The sequence below is a fragment of the Corvus cornix genome, chromosome 2 (genome assembly GCF_000738735.6).
Source record: "Corvus cornix cornix isolate S_Up_H32 chromosome 2, ASM73873v5, whole genome shotgun sequence".
Taxonomy (NCBI): domain Eukaryota; kingdom Metazoa; phylum Chordata; class Aves; order Passeriformes; family Corvidae; genus Corvus; species Corvus cornix.
The window spans coordinates 52,287,614-52,303,697 of record NC_046333.1 but is presented as its reverse complement, the minus strand read 5'-3'; the positions used below and the strand labels follow the sequence as shown (position 1 = coordinate 52,303,697).

Genomic DNA, 16,084 nt, shown 5'->3' with positions numbered 1-16,084 from the left:
TGTGTAGGAATAAGGCAGTCAAGACACAGTAATCAGAGAAATGGGTTGCTTCTGAATCAAAATAGGTAATCTCAATTTAAATCAATCATGTATATGAATCTATCACATCGATGAGCTCTTAAATACTGTACAAAACACTTTCAAAGAATGTACAAATGTAAATTAAAATCTGGTATCTTTAATGCGAGAAGGTCCCAAAGAATATTTTATTTAAGCGTTGTGTTTGAAAACGATCGTAAAACCCATGAAAACGATAGTTTTCCATTTATCAGAAACATATGAAAAATATAGTTTTACAGTGCATGGAGACCGGTGACTGCATGTTCTGGAATATCCCATTAGTCTTCATTTCAAATCAGAAAGTTACCACAGCTTTAAAGCCACATAAAAACCAACTTTGAAAAATAAAAGATACAATATAGGTCTGAGTTTTGTCTGCCTTGGAGGTCCCAATATGAAAAATCTGCCAACAACACATAGTCATATATTTGTCTTTCCTAGAATTTATCACACAACTGTATTCAGTCACATCAGAAGAAATTATTATTTTCATGTAACTGACTGGGATTTATGAATACATTCTGGTTTTAACATCTCAGAGCTATAATCTCCAAGATGATATTTATTTCAAATCCTATAGGACCTTTCATAGATAATATCCTATATTAATCTCAGTAAGAATTCTTAGAGTTTTACTTACCACAGAAACATCTTAGCTAAGCAGGAAGCAATCAAGGTGCATAAATAATGCCCTGTTGCTTTTCTTGTGAACAAGATGTGCTTTGATATTCCTACACCAGAAGGTAAGATTTGCAAGAGACTTTGAGCTATTATTTCAACACCTTGCAGAAATAAATATTTTACTTCTACTGTTGCAACAGACAGTAGTGGTGGACTCCATCATCATGAGGTATTCTGGTGGCAATACATGAAAAACAGCTCTCCTCCCGTGAGTGACCTGACAGTGACTGGCATTGAGGATGTGTTTACAGTCTCTGGGATTCTTTTACTATCATTTGGTCTGATATAAAAATTATTTAAATAAATGCATAACTCTTAGCTGAAATGAATCCCTATTTCCAATATATAAATCTGTATAAATAGATTCATATGAAGATTTTCTTCTGAGATCTCAGTCATTCTTAATTCATGGATTTTGTGCTTTGGTATGCACAAAAAGTCACTGCATCCCACAGCAGTCCACTGACATATCCTGATACAGATTTATCACATTGAAATAAATAAACTTACATTAGCACATTTATTAAAATTTTATATTTTGCAACTTTAAGGAGATGTATCATGTATGGATGATATTATCAAGCTCTGAAACTTTCTTTGCCTTTGTATAGGCACTGAAATGACCTGTAATACATAACATTTTTATTTGTTGCAGGGCTTGAAATTTGAAACCCTACATTTAGAAGTGTAAAGATGCCTATGGTAAAAAATCCCCAAACATATGCAATGTAACATTTCAGGTCCACTACAGAGGATACTATTTATATTTACTTTTAGCACGACATGCTGCATAATTCTAGAAAAGAAACCACATCCTTAATATGCAAAAAGATGATGGTTTTGATTCATACATCAGGAAGTGTTTTTAGCAGATCCTTTTCATTTTTTTCAGTTTTTTTGAGAAAACACATTATCCACCTGTTTTCCAGGCTTTTTTGTGTGTATAAAAAGAGTAGTTACCTGTGACGTTTAAACCGTCTGACCTTTGGCACCACACAGTCCGAGAAGATCCCTTCCATGGGCTAGCCATCCACTTGTACTCATAGCACTGGCCATCTGCACAGAGAACATTTGCATTTCAAGAAATTTGATGACAAGGTTTTAGACTACCACTGGCAGCAGCCACACTCCTCAGCAGACCATACTCAATATGAATAGTGGCTTGTACAGTTAATTAGGCCCCCTTCTCCTTCATCCAGCAACCTAGAAGGGTGCACTGCACTTGTGGAGATCCCAGAGTCCCCTGCACTTACTGGACACATAGAGAGTAGACCAGATGTGTCCTAGACACTAACTAGGCTTATTAGGCAAGCCTAATGTAGTTGATGGGCAAAAGAAATGTTTCCAATAATCCCATAATGGTTGCAGCCCATCTGTTGTGCAAAACTCATTTAGGAGTCAGGTTCCTTTCCTGGTGACACTGAGCTTCAGCCAGTGCTCCAGTGATGAGGGCTGCATCTGGCTTTACATCTCAGCTCTTCTGTGCACATCTTATATAGTCTGGGATGAATCATGAAGTCCTTCTGCACCTTAGTTCTCTATTATAAATATAAAATTCCTTTTTGTCTGATCTGGACCCTGAAGGGACAAGAAATGTCTGCACAGGAAACTACTTTTCTTAGATACTTTGTCTACTACCATTGGTAAACATGGCGGAGACATTTTAATGACATTGTCACACAATTAACAATTCATAAATCTGGTTATGAATCAAAATTTAAAGATTTCTTTTTATTAATGTTACTAAGCAGATAAGGAAACTGTCCCGTATAAAAAGAAATGTCATTATTAAAAAAGCTTAATTCTAAAGGGGTAACATATTATAGTTACCACTTGAAAGTTTTTCTGTTTACAGTTGATATATGGAAAACAAGAATTTAAGCACATTTCTGTCTATCAACTTTGCATTTGCCTAAAATTGATAACATAAACAGAAAGATAACAAAATTATGGTTGTTCTGTATTTTTTTCTTGCTGGAACAAGCCTTGCATATATTTTGGTGCTTACCATTGCATGGTCTTGTTTCCAAAGCCTGTTCTGGACAGAGATGTTGATTCTCTAAGTCCTGAATGATCACTGCTCGAGATCGGACTTGTATTCCTCCAAAACCAAGATCCTCACCATTAACACAGGTTAGCTGGCAAAGGCTCCATTCTGACCACTCTCTCAAGTAACAGTCCCCTGTCAAAGAGCAATTTATAAGATGAGTGATCATTGTATGTGAAGAGGTTTTTGCAATGAGTGTGTCATTTAAAAAAAGTCTAAATACAGTTTCCTTATTTTCCTTCTTTTTAGTTCCTTTCATTCCTCTTTTTAAACTTGACTAATAGTTAAGAGAAGATAACATTTCCATACTATCTGAATGTCTGTATCATAGAAAATATTGAAAAAGATTATATAAGCACCTATTCATTCTAAAGCAGTGTAGTTTCTTGTAGCATTCCCATAAGACCACTGTCATTATGAATCTCTTTGCAATGCTCCACCTAATGTCTGGATTTTTGTACATTTTAAGATACTGTGCACTGTATGCCTTATGCTAAATTTACATATCTTTTTTTCAATTCATCTTTGATCTTAGAGAACATTGTCTAGTATTAAAAAGACTAATTATTGCTTATCCCCATGCAGATTTTCTCTAAACAGACGTAGAAGCAACTGATGGAACATTCTTTGCAAGAAAGGGAAATGGAAATGTGATTAAAATGTCTGCTCTCCCTATTTCAGTTAGGGTAACAGATCTGTAGAATTCTATAGTGTAAAACCAAAAAACAAATTTATACTAATGACACTAATTAGCACGATCAGCTAAGGAACATTTAAGGAAGATCTGAGGCACAACCCAAAGAAATAATTTTGTTAAAACGCAGTTGAAAATGGGACTAGACTGTGCACAGACTCATAAATAAACCTCTTAGTTCTCATTATTTCAGTGAGAAAGCCATTAAAAATTCATGCTACCTTGCATTATACTGATGAGAGATATAATCAGTACCGTGTTGACCAGACGCCTGATTAATGAAGGAATTTTATTTGCCAACCTTAGGAGAGCATGCAAAGAAATGAATAATTGACAAACTGATGTATACATAATAGGAAAACGAGTAGTGATTTTTGGAAACATTAGTTGGAGCGTATCATTAGCACCTCCCCACAGGGCAGTTATTCTTGCTGGTTAAATGTGAGATTGTTGAAGAACAGGTTCCTGCTCAGCAAAATTTTTAAAGCAATCAGTAAGCAGCTATAATTTTCAAATAAAATTCACTAATATGAAAACATAACTACAGTCTTTGTATTCTTCCAATTTCTATTTAAGAAATAAAATATGTGAAAATCATGCAATTGGAATGCTAAGTACAAAGCAGAGGTGGAAATCTCTCTATTTTTTATTGATTGCTATTTATTGAGACAACTTTACCTTCATTCCAATCTGAAATGAACTGGGAACAAAATTCTGGGAAAGAGGAGTGTTTCAAGAGAATGAAAATAGAGTACCAGTGTGAAATGATAGCTACATTAGAACTGAAAGAGTTTATCACTTTTGAAGATACATCATTAATGACTACTGAACAAGAGCAATATACTTCAAATTTTACAAGTAAGTGTTTAGAATGAACTGGAGGGGTTTTACTGGAAATTAAACAGCTCTTATATGCTCTTAATCCTTCTCTGTATGACCATCATGAACCTGATCCTTTAGATTCAGTTCACAAAGGCAATGATCGTGTATGTCACATCCAGAGAGTTAAACAGCTAGAGGCACCCATGTTTTCTCAGAGATCAAAACTTTAGTTTCATTTGGAATAGAACCTTTAAAGAAAAAAATAAAATGCCTTAGCTTATCTGCCTTAGACACCCATAAAAGGCATCAAGTTTTTAGCCACTGGTAAAAGTACTAATAAAGTTGTTAGGTAATCTATGCACTTAACACTAATACTTAGCTGTAAACCAACACCTTTTCTCATAGAGTTAAACACAGGTTTTATTACAATAGATTTTGTGAAAAAATGAATACATCTTAGGTACTATCTGTGACAGAGACCATGTCTTTTATAAATTTAAAATCTAGTATTTTTTCTAATTGATTTATTGTCATGAAGCCGCTCCTAGGGAGTAACTCTGTTGGTCATTTGATGGATGAATCCAATCAGTAAAGCAGATAAAAAAGATTTAATTGCCTGTGGCTAATGCTGGCACTAATACCTGTAATGACACCCAACCAATCTTGAAATGCAACATTTATTTGAACAGCTTTGTTACCTGGACAAGGGAGAGTACAGGTTTCCTCAAGTATTATCTTCTTATCACCATCTATAATAGGCTCTATTTCTCCACAGAATTCCTCATCTACTACTTTGCCAACATCTTCAGTGGATCCATCATAAACCACACAGGAAATGTTCCTCACTCGTGTTCCCTCTCCACACTGAGCATCCTACGGAAGGAGAACATACATTGATTGATACTGGACAGAAGAAAGTGCCAAAAGACTAGATCTGAGTTACATGTCACTCTATCTCCTATTATTTTTGCTTAACTACTTATTCATTCCAATAAGGAGAAAAAGAAGACAAAAGAGAGAAGACAGGGTTCGTTTCTTCTGAAACAAACAAAAAAAACCCAACCCAAAATTTCTGGTCACTGTTGCTTGTTTCTTAAATTATGGAGCTAATTATGCCTTTGAATTGAAAACACAGTAGTATATCAAGTGAAGATATCTTCTAGTAATGTGAATATATTTCTGCTGATATTCTTTTACAATAGAAGGATTTAAATTATTAGCAAAGGTGCTGCTCAGGTACCAAAGTTTACATTTATACTTTGAACATCTGTAGGACACTGTTGTATCCATTGACAAATATAAAACCTAAGAAAAAACCCACACTTTAGTTTTTGTATAAGAGAGGTGGAAGCAAATTGTTTACAGTGTTGTGAAGGAGGTATCCGGGCATATCACAAATATGCCTGGATCCACATGTCCCATAACTTCAAAGTCCCATATGGCTTTTACCTCTACTTTGCACGCAGACCATTGACCATATTGCCATCGATAACAAGGTTTTACTGGACAGGGTTTGAATTGCTCCATCTGAGAAGGACAAGGCCTTCCATCACCCTGAAATGGCTGATTTATGGTCCTTCTTCTGATCATTTTTCCTGTAACAAAAACCAGCAGTATAACTAACAACAAAGTAGTTAGACTGATTTATTCCTCAAGATGGTTCTATTTTGCTGAAAAGTGTTGTATTTGAATAAAGTAATTTTTTCCAGATTTGACAAACTGGATTGTAAATCAGATCTGTTGGCTCTTGTCTGTTATTATTATTGTCTGTGGGTTCATATTTTCCAAGTCAGACACTTTATATTCTGTCATTTGTTTGTAGTGTAAGAAGTGCAGGAGGATGTCTGATTAGGATTGTTCCTGTAACAGCAAATGAAAGCAGTAATTTCCTAGTTCAGAGCCTGAAGAAAAATATTCTTTATGAATGTGACAACATGTTTGTGGCATTTCAGTGGAGATTCCTGCTCTTTATCTGGAGTTTGCTGCTAGAAGAGGCCAACATGTTCTGTTCATCCCTAAGTTAACACAGAAACATGTGTCCCATAATTGTCTGATTCTGGCAAACAAGGACTTGCAATTTTCTGTCACTGTCTGTTGGAAAACATTATATGAAGATTTTGCAGGAAATGGAGGATTCTTCACTCAGGCCCCAAAAAAATTTAAATACAATAGGCTTATCTAACAATTATCTCTTCCTCAACAATGAGTGATATGCTACCCACTGAGATACAGGTTCTATTTCAAATACTGATATAGCCTGGAAGAGGAAGACATTTTTATCCTTTTAGCAATTCTTTCTCCTTTCATCTTGCAGTGGACATTAGACCATTGTGCTTCATTACAGAGAGTTCATGTGATGTAACTGAAAATTTCCTTCTGTGTCAGAAAGAATGGTCAAATGGCTGCTCTAGAGTTGTCACCTCACAAAGGTTTCCACAAAATCAACACAGCTGTGGTATTTTCATATATTTATAGATAAATATAAGAGCCAAGTCTGAAAAAAGATGTATTTATTTAAATTTGTATAGTGAAGCTTATAATAAACTAAGGCATTACACAGATTTACCTATATAACACCTGATGTTAGCCAGCCAAAAGAATTAATTTTAATCCCACGTTTCAATCTCATGCATTTTCAGTTGAGTACTCTAATGATAATGACACTAATCTTTTGCTGAGAGCAAGCTACACAAGCTACCATGCATAAGCAGAACAATATCAATCTCCCAGACAGCTGTGCTCACTGCAGACAGCTAGAAAGATGTTTGCCAAATGGAGCCTCATCATTCTTGAATTCACAGCTGCTCCAACTGATATGTTACAGGAGAAAAAAAGATTTTCTTGAAAAGTACTGGAGGAAAAACTCCAAACAACAGCAAAGAGCACACTTACACACAAAATTCTTCCTCAGCTAGATGGCTATTTGCGTGAGTTCACAAAACCAGTTAAGATTTGTGGTCATTGGATTTATTATATGGCTATAACTTGTCTAAAAAGACAAGTCACTTCCAACTTGTTTTTGGAACAATTTTAGTTTTCTAAACTCACCACTAATAATGAAACCTAGGAGAAAATCCCTCCCTACTCTTCCTCTCCCCACCAGATGAAAAATAAATGTTCAAATCCATGTTTACTTCTGTCTCAATACATTATTCATCATATTTCACTTTTTTCCTGGAATCAGAAAATATTTGGACCAAATTCCCATTATTTTCAGTGAGCACAGTCTCACTCAATCTTATTATTTCCATAAATAAAGCTGATTTACATATCTGTAACTCTCCCTATCTAGCTACATTTTTTAGTTCTGCAAAGAGAGGTATCATCACTTTTATTAAAGAAAAAAAAAAGAGAACTCAGTCTTTAAAATATGCCAAAGGTATGTACTGACCTGTAAGGCCACAAGTTTGAGAGCACTCAGACCAGGTGGACCAGTCAGAGAGCTGACAGTTCACAGGACATTCCACCACGCAGGACATATTCATTTGCCATGTCTTTTCCAAACCAAGCTAAAAGAAAATGTTAAATGGTTAGCCCACAACTCCAGGCCTGTACCATCAGTGTACAAAAAAGTACAGGTAAAAAAGTAAAGTAATTAGGACATTTCAAATTCTCATAAATGCATATACTGATCTCTATATACATGCATAAATACTATTTTCATTAATCATTTTCTAAACTAGAGCCTATAAATGGAGGGCTTCAACTCTACAGTATTACTTTTTACAATAGGTGAAGGCCAAAATAATTTAAGAAGTATTTTGAAAGAAGGATGCAAAAATACTGAACAGCTGTTAATAAGTGAATTTAAGTGGTACTAGAAGCCACATTCAAAACTAGCAAAAGGAGAAGGATGAACATGTATTGGATAGTCAGAAGATGTAGCAGATGCTAAAAGTTTACAGGAGCTCAAGAGAGAATGAGCAAGTTGATGGAAAAGAAGTCTGAAGGTTTAAACACACAGAAACCCCACCAGGCAAATGCAGTCCAAGAGCTGAAAACAGGTGGAGGCTGTGAAAGAAGTAGATGGAAACTCTTGTATGTCCGTGCTTCCTACTCTTCCTTAGGCATCTGCTTATGCCTCTCTTGCTTTCTTCCTAATGTGCTGTATAAGTGCATGACTATTCTATTCTATTCTATTCTATTCTATATATTAAGCACCATGCAAAGATATTGACATGACATTGACAATGACTTGTCCGAAAAAAAGATATCTGCATTTTTTTCTGAAAAAATTTGCAAAAACCAGAATCCTCTAAAATCCATAAAGTAAAAGCTCCAGTTGCTGGAGGAGTATGAGAGAAAGGGACAGAGAAAATAATCAGTATAAGAGAAATGTTCATGAAGGATGTCTGGACTTCAGGCCGCTCTCTTGAAAGCTCTTTCTTGCATAGGTGAAGTTACAGCATTTCAGGGAGTGGGTATCCAGAGCCAGCCCTACAGCTGCCAGCTCCAGCTGTAGGCATACCTGAAGCCCCTTTCTGTTCAAGTTACAAAGCATTTTATACTTTTCTTTGCAGAGTATCTTAACACATAACAACCAATAAACACCATACACAATACCTTTACATTTGCCTATAGCCTATCATAACTACTACCATCACCATATTACAGTCATTATTATCCAATCACAAGAGTAAGTAAGTTACAGTTTAAGCTTACAATGGAAAATTCTCAGACCTCTCCTCTTGCTACATCAACATTTCTTTTTTGCCTGCGATAGCTCTTTTTGGTAAAGACATGTTTTCAATTTACTTATGCTCTTCTTGAGACTTATTTACTTGGTGAAAAACATGTCTTTGTAGTCACATACCTTTGTCCTACTCCTAAAAATCTCCTTCCAACTCATCTCCAACCTTTGCCTTCTCAGTTATTCAGTGATCAGTGTTTCAGCAAAACATCTTTTACTCTATATCAAAACTTGCTTTCATTTCTATCTCATCCTCAGTTTCTACATTCAGAGATCTTTCTGCCAAGCCTACATATCTGTGAAACTTTCTTACCAAACTTTCATCCTCTCCAACAAACCAGACTCAAGTTTTCCTGAAAATAAATTCTGTACTCAGTTCTTCCCCAGGTATGATTCAGCCTAACCCTGTGCCCCAGGGAAGCAGGAGTTTTATAATCATGCTCGGCACGTGGCACAACGACTACATGATCCTTTGGTCTGATCCTGGACAGCCATTACTATGTTCTTATGAACTACCACACTCCAGATTTTCTCCATCTATGGAAGGAAAGAGATACTCTCACAAAAACACATGAAAATATATGATGCAAGATGAAATACAACTGATGGCAAAAATATTAGTATAACAATAATAACACCTGCATCCTGCACAGCTGAGTTAAAAGGGTAGGTCAGTGTATGATATAAAAAGGGTAGGGTGTATGATATAAAATGTGATGGAAAACCAATCCTGCCAATATGAACAGATCTACAGCTTTCCAGCACAAAGGACTGTCCTCCTCACTGGACCTCACCAGCAGACCTTGATCATCATTGAGGCCTTTCAGAATCCTAGGCAGTTGTGAGTACCTTTAACTAGAAAAAATGTTTTGTTTTGTTTTTTAAAAAGCAAACTAGACATTTCAAAACCTATTAATTTTAATGACTGGAAAGGGTAATGGTATAAAGCCAGCAGTTAAGACTTTAAAAAGGAGATAAACCCACTATTTCCTACTAAACACAAGCATAGAGCAATAATTAGGCACAACGTTAACATGTCCTCCATAAACTACCATAAGTACTGAAAATGTCTCCTTCTGATAGACTCACCAAGTTTTAAATTTGCATTTTCAGTACCATTTATTGAGACAAATGAAGATTTAGACCTCTGTTCTCTTTTATACATCAAAGAGTGAGTTCTTGGCTTTTCTCAGTGGTTCATCATAGCCTTGATTATACAGCTATCACACACAGACAACACCTGAAACCTTTGGATAATCTGGAATTTGGATGATTAGGAAGCTAGAGAACCCTCTTTGAAGTCCATATTTGGGTCAAACCTTCTGAGCAAAGGATTTAAAGCCTGCTGAATTGATTCCTGCAAGTTAGAGAAATATGACCGCCCTCTTACAAGACTGGATTTCTCAGCTGGACTTCAGCAGCTTGAGAGGGAAAAGCCCAAAAAAGATATTAACAATGAAGAGGAGAAAGCTGAAGGCCATTACCCACAGTTATCTCCTATTTGCATATCTCAGACACTGAAGTGCTGCTAAAATAGATCTGGGGAACAACTGACAGGCTGCAATTTGATAGTATTCACGTATTCCTTTCTCATCATTCTCCTTCCTTGAACTGATGAACCACAATTCAACTTGAAGAGCTTAGAAAATATTTGAAAAGGTGTTCAGTAGCTCCCTTACCCTAAAGCCTTTGTTCTGGATGAGCTGCGGTTTCTGACTCAACAATGGCAAGTACTGAAAGCTACCCCTGTGCGCGCTGGGCACACATGCCAGGGGCAGCAGGCTACCAGACCAGCATGCTCTTTAAATCCTGTGATCTACAAGAAGTATCTGTATTTGTTTATAGGAATGTTTGGCACCAAAGATTAAACCCTGCTGCTGGAGGTTAATCATGTAATCTGACAAGCAGACTATTCACCAATAAACCAGCAAAGTCCACTTTTTAATGCAGACATGACTGCTGGTTTCTAGGCTTTTGTCCTCTTTAATTAAAGGCAAATGAATGAAAATAAGTCTGTAAATAGGAATATGACCAGGATCAGCTTGCTTTAGGTGGTTTGATTTTCAAATATTTAATGAAAGAAAGAGAAGTCAAGTTCCTGTGATAAGTAGAAAACAAGTAATCCAGTATTACTGTGCCTTGAGAGTTTGAAGAGAACTACATTAACATAACCAGGACTCAGAAATAAGCTCTATAAATTGATTTATCTTGGCAGTAATCAGGATGACTGGCTACCTTCTTTAGCTGATTGACTCAAATAAACACAAAATCATATGGACACATACAGAAATCAGAACACAGGTGCTCAGATGGAATGCTAGTATTTAACTATGTTGATGCTCATACCTGGAGATGGTGATAGACAAAATTCAGCATAAATGTTTTTTTAATATATGGATTTATTATTTTCTTGAACCACATATTATACAGAAACTCAGAATTTGCAATTATGTGTCTCAATTTCTTAGCGATTAATGTAGGTTTTTCTATTATGATCTCTCTTCTTTGCATGTAATAATAAGAAACACAAGCCAGTAAATGTACCTACACATAAATTAAGCAAGTCTTTATTCATACATCTAGTACAAGGTTTTATGATAGCCTAGTGAAAATTCATTAGCTAGGTCATTACAAAATTATTTCATATTACTCCTATTCATTAACTTTTCCAACCACATGTACCTTATTTTGAATTTCACTTAATCTTTCTGCACTGCCCTTATAATGCAAAAACACAGCAGAAACCCCCTCCCTGGAGGATCATTAGTAAGAAGTGTATAGTGTGTATTCATATTTTGATAATTTCTTGAATACTCTCTCATGACCTGGAAGGTCACAGAGCTGGCTTTCACATCTTTAGAGTCTTAACAGAAGGGTCTGTTAAGATCTGAACAGCTTGGCTTTCCTGTTAATCAGGTTAACAGGTTTTACTCCTCAGTTATTGGATCAGCCTTTGACCTCATTGGACTTCTGCTTACACATCCATAATTCAACAAATAGTCTTAACAGTGTGACTAGGGAGTGGATCAGAGCTTTCTATAAGAAGATGTATCTCTATATGTTCTAGCAAATCAAAAGGGCAAATAGGAATGTAGCGTGGTGGCTGTTGATAAATCCAGGACCCCACTGCAGAGATGTCTGTTAGCCAGTCATTTACAGCAAGTAGCTTTTGAGATATTATATTCTTGCCCTAATTATTTTCTGAGTAATAAACTTTCATTTCTTAAATGCAGGAAAGCTCCAGAGGTTTTCTGAAATGAGATTCCAGTGTAAAATGTAATCAGTTCTAAATGTTGTTTTAAATCTTTGCTTAACAGGAATGATTTCTTGGGTTTATAGTAGAAGAAATCTATTTTTCTGTAAAATCAAATAAATAATTTTTTTCTGTTGAAATATTTATATGGATGGATATTTTATATCATGTCTTGGTATTAATTAATAAATATTGAAGCCTCTTAAAAATGACAGAAATGGCAGGCCTTTTTTTTTCTTTTTCTTGACACATTAAAACATTAACAAAATGTATTAATACATTGCTTTATTAACTTCACAGAAACTTGATGGTAGGTAGTCATATCCTGAGTTTTTTCTTGAGACATAGTTTTTGTGGATGCCCCATCCCTGGAAGTGTTCAAAGTCGGGTTGGAGGGGGCTTTCAGCATCCTGCTATACTGAAGGGTGACCCTGCCCACAGAAGGGGGTTTGATATTTAAGGTGATGATCTTTAAGATCCCTTCCAACCCAAACCATTTTATGATTCTATGAAATTATTAGATTTGATTATAAACCCAAGAACTATGTAGGACATGGGACAGAAGTAAGTCTCATCTGAAATTCTCTGCCTTTGATAAGAACTTATTGATTCAACAATCCAGGATGTTGGAGGAGACTGGAGAAGTTTAAGTAGCTCAGATATACGATTACAAAACTATAGTCCAAAGTAAAGGATGAGTTTCCTGACTCCCTCCACTTCTGATGAGGCTCTTTTCTACGGGCACATCCTGAAGAGCAGCTAGTTGCGAGAAGGGTCCTGCAGAAAAGCTGTTGGTGCCAAAACTGCTGTGGAGGCCTTTCCACCTTTGTCCCCCATTGCAAGTAATTTTATTTCTAATGTCATGGTGGTGGGGGAATGGCAGTAGAAACAAGTGCAGTTACTTTCCATCAGAAATGCATGTAGAATTGCCCTTAATGTAGTACTGGTGTTGTCTTCATGTTTTTGTTCATACTACAATGTCCATGCTATTGAAAGCTTTAAGACTGACACACAAAATTTCAGGAAACCAGTGCTGTCAAATTGGAGGTTAGTTTGAATATTTGCAAAACGGCTCTTTCAAAACTTAAGGGCTCCTGTCTGCTAGCTAGTTCTCCCTATATGCTCCTACTTAATATTACATTCATGTTGCACATTTTTTCACACTAGCTTGGGTATCTTTTGCATCACACAGCTGGATAAAAGAAGTTAACATTCAGCCCAGCTGCAGAATGATACTTGAGAAATATTTTCCAACACATTGAGTAAATGATTGATACTGGCAGGTGTCCAAGACTCCATGCAGAAGTTGCATCAAATTAGAATTATGATTAGTATTCTGACTGAGATTTATTCCCTTTATTCTACTTTATTAATTATTGTTTCTAAGTAATTTCCTTCAGGACATAAAAATTAGCATATGTTCACAGAGGCACTTAAAGGTAACCAAAAGAAATAGTATAAAAATCAGTTGATGGCTCAGTTCATTTCAGAGGTACTTAACAATCCATGAATAGTGTTGCAAAACATCTGGTAAAGATGCCATACAGCTCAGTTGGCTCATTATTAATTAGCACCATTAGAAGGAAGCTTACTCACAGGTACCCACTCACCTCTTCACAGTATTTCAGGTCAACCGATTTGCCATCACTGCGAACACAGTCGAGCATCCGTGTTTTGATACCACTGCCACAGACAGCCTTCTCGCTGAGCTGACACGTGCTCCAGTCTGCAAAGGAGGAATTCATTAGCCTTGCAGACTTTCAGATAAAATTCATAATGATCCAGTCTCCCACCTAACTCTGATGGTAACCCTTACAAGCAAATTTTACACATGCAAAGGCTCACAGAGCCCAGCTGCTACACCTTTTTGTGAAACAGTGACCTTTACTGCAAATAGTCAATGCCACGGTACCTTCCTGAAAAGTTCCTATTTGGTTTTGTCTGTATGGATTTTGAGTAAATCACAAAATGATATGAGAAATACTTTTCCTGGAGTTACAGCATGCCCATTTCACCTGCAAATTCTCTATGTAATATATTATCTGGATCAAATGGCCTGAGTCAGTTTTCAGTACCAGTTCCACAGCTGCCTCTGGGTAAGAACAGAAAGCAGAAAAATCCATACTGTAAGGTCAATGGAAGTGAGCTGTAAGATGTAATACCAGGCTGTCACTAGAGCATAATAACACAAATACCTGTCACGTTGTAGTCATAGTGGTAGCAGTTCTTGTTCAAAGTGCAGGCTTCTGTCTCGGAGGCAGCAGGACAAGGCTTTCCATCATCTGGTTGTCTTAGGGATTCAGCTGACCTTTCACGGACACAACTTCCATTGCATGGCTTGAAAGTCAGATTGGAAAAAGCTTAGACATTTTGGCACCCTGTTACCTTTTTATGCAACATTACAACAACCTTTCAAGTAATCCCTTCAAAACACAAATTTAAAATAACAGGTTCATGCTACTGTATAAGAGAAACCCTTTCCTTGTTATTTCAGAGACAATTTAGTCTGCTCTTTCACCTTGGTACCACCCAAAGGGAAATATCTTTAACCTGGTAACACCTCTCTATTTTCCCAACAAGTGCATATTTCAGTGCTAGTGCTTTGGAACTATTTCACTCATAAAGAGGATGCTCACTTTCCAAATGCTATAATGTAGTGCACCAAAGCCTCAATACTGAGAAAATTTTATTTTTTGTTTTAAGTTTTTTTGACATTTCTTTTTAAAATTGCTGTCAGGAAGGAAGGGGAGACCCAAAATTACCTTTCTATGCTCAGTCTTGATCTACAAACTTTCCTTGTACCAGGATAGTGACATTTTTAGTTCAGTGACGGTATCACTAAGGAGAGGCTCAGCTAGGCTCATAGTCAGATTCAAAAGCCACTGCCAAAGCTATTCCACCACACAGAAGGCCCCCCACACTGGGAAGGGTGACCATTGGGAACATTTTAGTCTGTGTTCTGGAGCAATATAGCTTAATGGAAAATACTGTCACACTTTAATTTCAGCCAACAGAAAACAGCCTTAAAGATGACACTACATATAGATATTTACACGTGTAATCAGTTCACCATCTTTGCAAAACACATAATACATACACTTTTAAAGTATCCTCCCAAAACTATAAATGTGACACTTCAGTATACTTCTTACCAAAGAACACTGAGACCATGATCCCCACTCAGACATAACACAGTCCTCTGGACACGGCAACGTGCATTTTCTAGCACCAAGTGGCATCTCTTCAGGATCACACAGATAGTCTTCTACTGTGTCAGAAGGACCATCCACAGTGTTTAGCATGCACCTGGAAAAAAGAACTGCACATAAACTGCATTTGCCTTGGATTTTGTATGGTATGTGTTTTACAGTAATCTGAGGCATTTTAACATATTATCAGCACATAAATGAAATAAGTACTGATCTATGAATATCCAAGAAAAGCTGAAAAGCCAAAAATAATCCTTGTTTTTACAGACAACAGCCACATAAAGGCATGCACGTAATTTAGACAGCCCCTACCAGTGATTTGCTGAGAGCCCCTGGGCAGGTGATTTGCTTGACATTAGCTTACCTCTAAGCCAGAATAAAGCAAATCATCTATAGTTTAGATTTATTTTGTGCATACTTCAGCTGATAACTTTAAATCCAGAACTACTGAAATTTCAAAAATTTTATATTCTTAGTATTAATCCTTAATTTAAACAGATGCCTTTTAATTACCAATGGATTAAATTAGGAATCAAGGTCTATGTCTATACCCAGTAGACAGAGTTGTATTGCACTCTCTGAATCTATTCTATCAGCCAGGGTCCAGGTCTGAACTCAACATCAGGCA

General features: G+C 36.4%; 1 protein-coding gene across 1 annotated transcript in view; it reads right to left on the bottom strand.

The window, feature by feature from the left end:
- Positions 1-16,084, bottom strand: part of THSD7A (thrombospondin type 1 domain containing 7A) — a 207,111-nt gene that overhangs the window by 10,771 nt on the left and 180,256 nt on the right. The window contains exons 19-26 of the mRNA XM_039569406.1: positions 15,400-15,553; positions 14,443-14,584; positions 13,858-13,973; positions 7,696-7,813; positions 5,754-5,899; positions 5,003-5,177; positions 2,750-2,923; positions 1,702-1,797 (exon numbers count right to left, since the gene is read on the bottom strand). Coding sequence (XP_039425340.1) covers positions 1,702-1,797; positions 2,750-2,923; positions 5,003-5,177; positions 5,754-5,899; positions 7,696-7,813; positions 13,858-13,973; positions 14,443-14,584; positions 15,400-15,553 — 1,121 coding nt within the window. The remainder of the gene's footprint in view (positions 1-1,701; positions 1,798-2,749; positions 2,924-5,002; positions 5,178-5,753; positions 5,900-7,695; positions 7,814-13,857; positions 13,974-14,442; positions 14,585-15,399; positions 15,554-16,084) is intronic.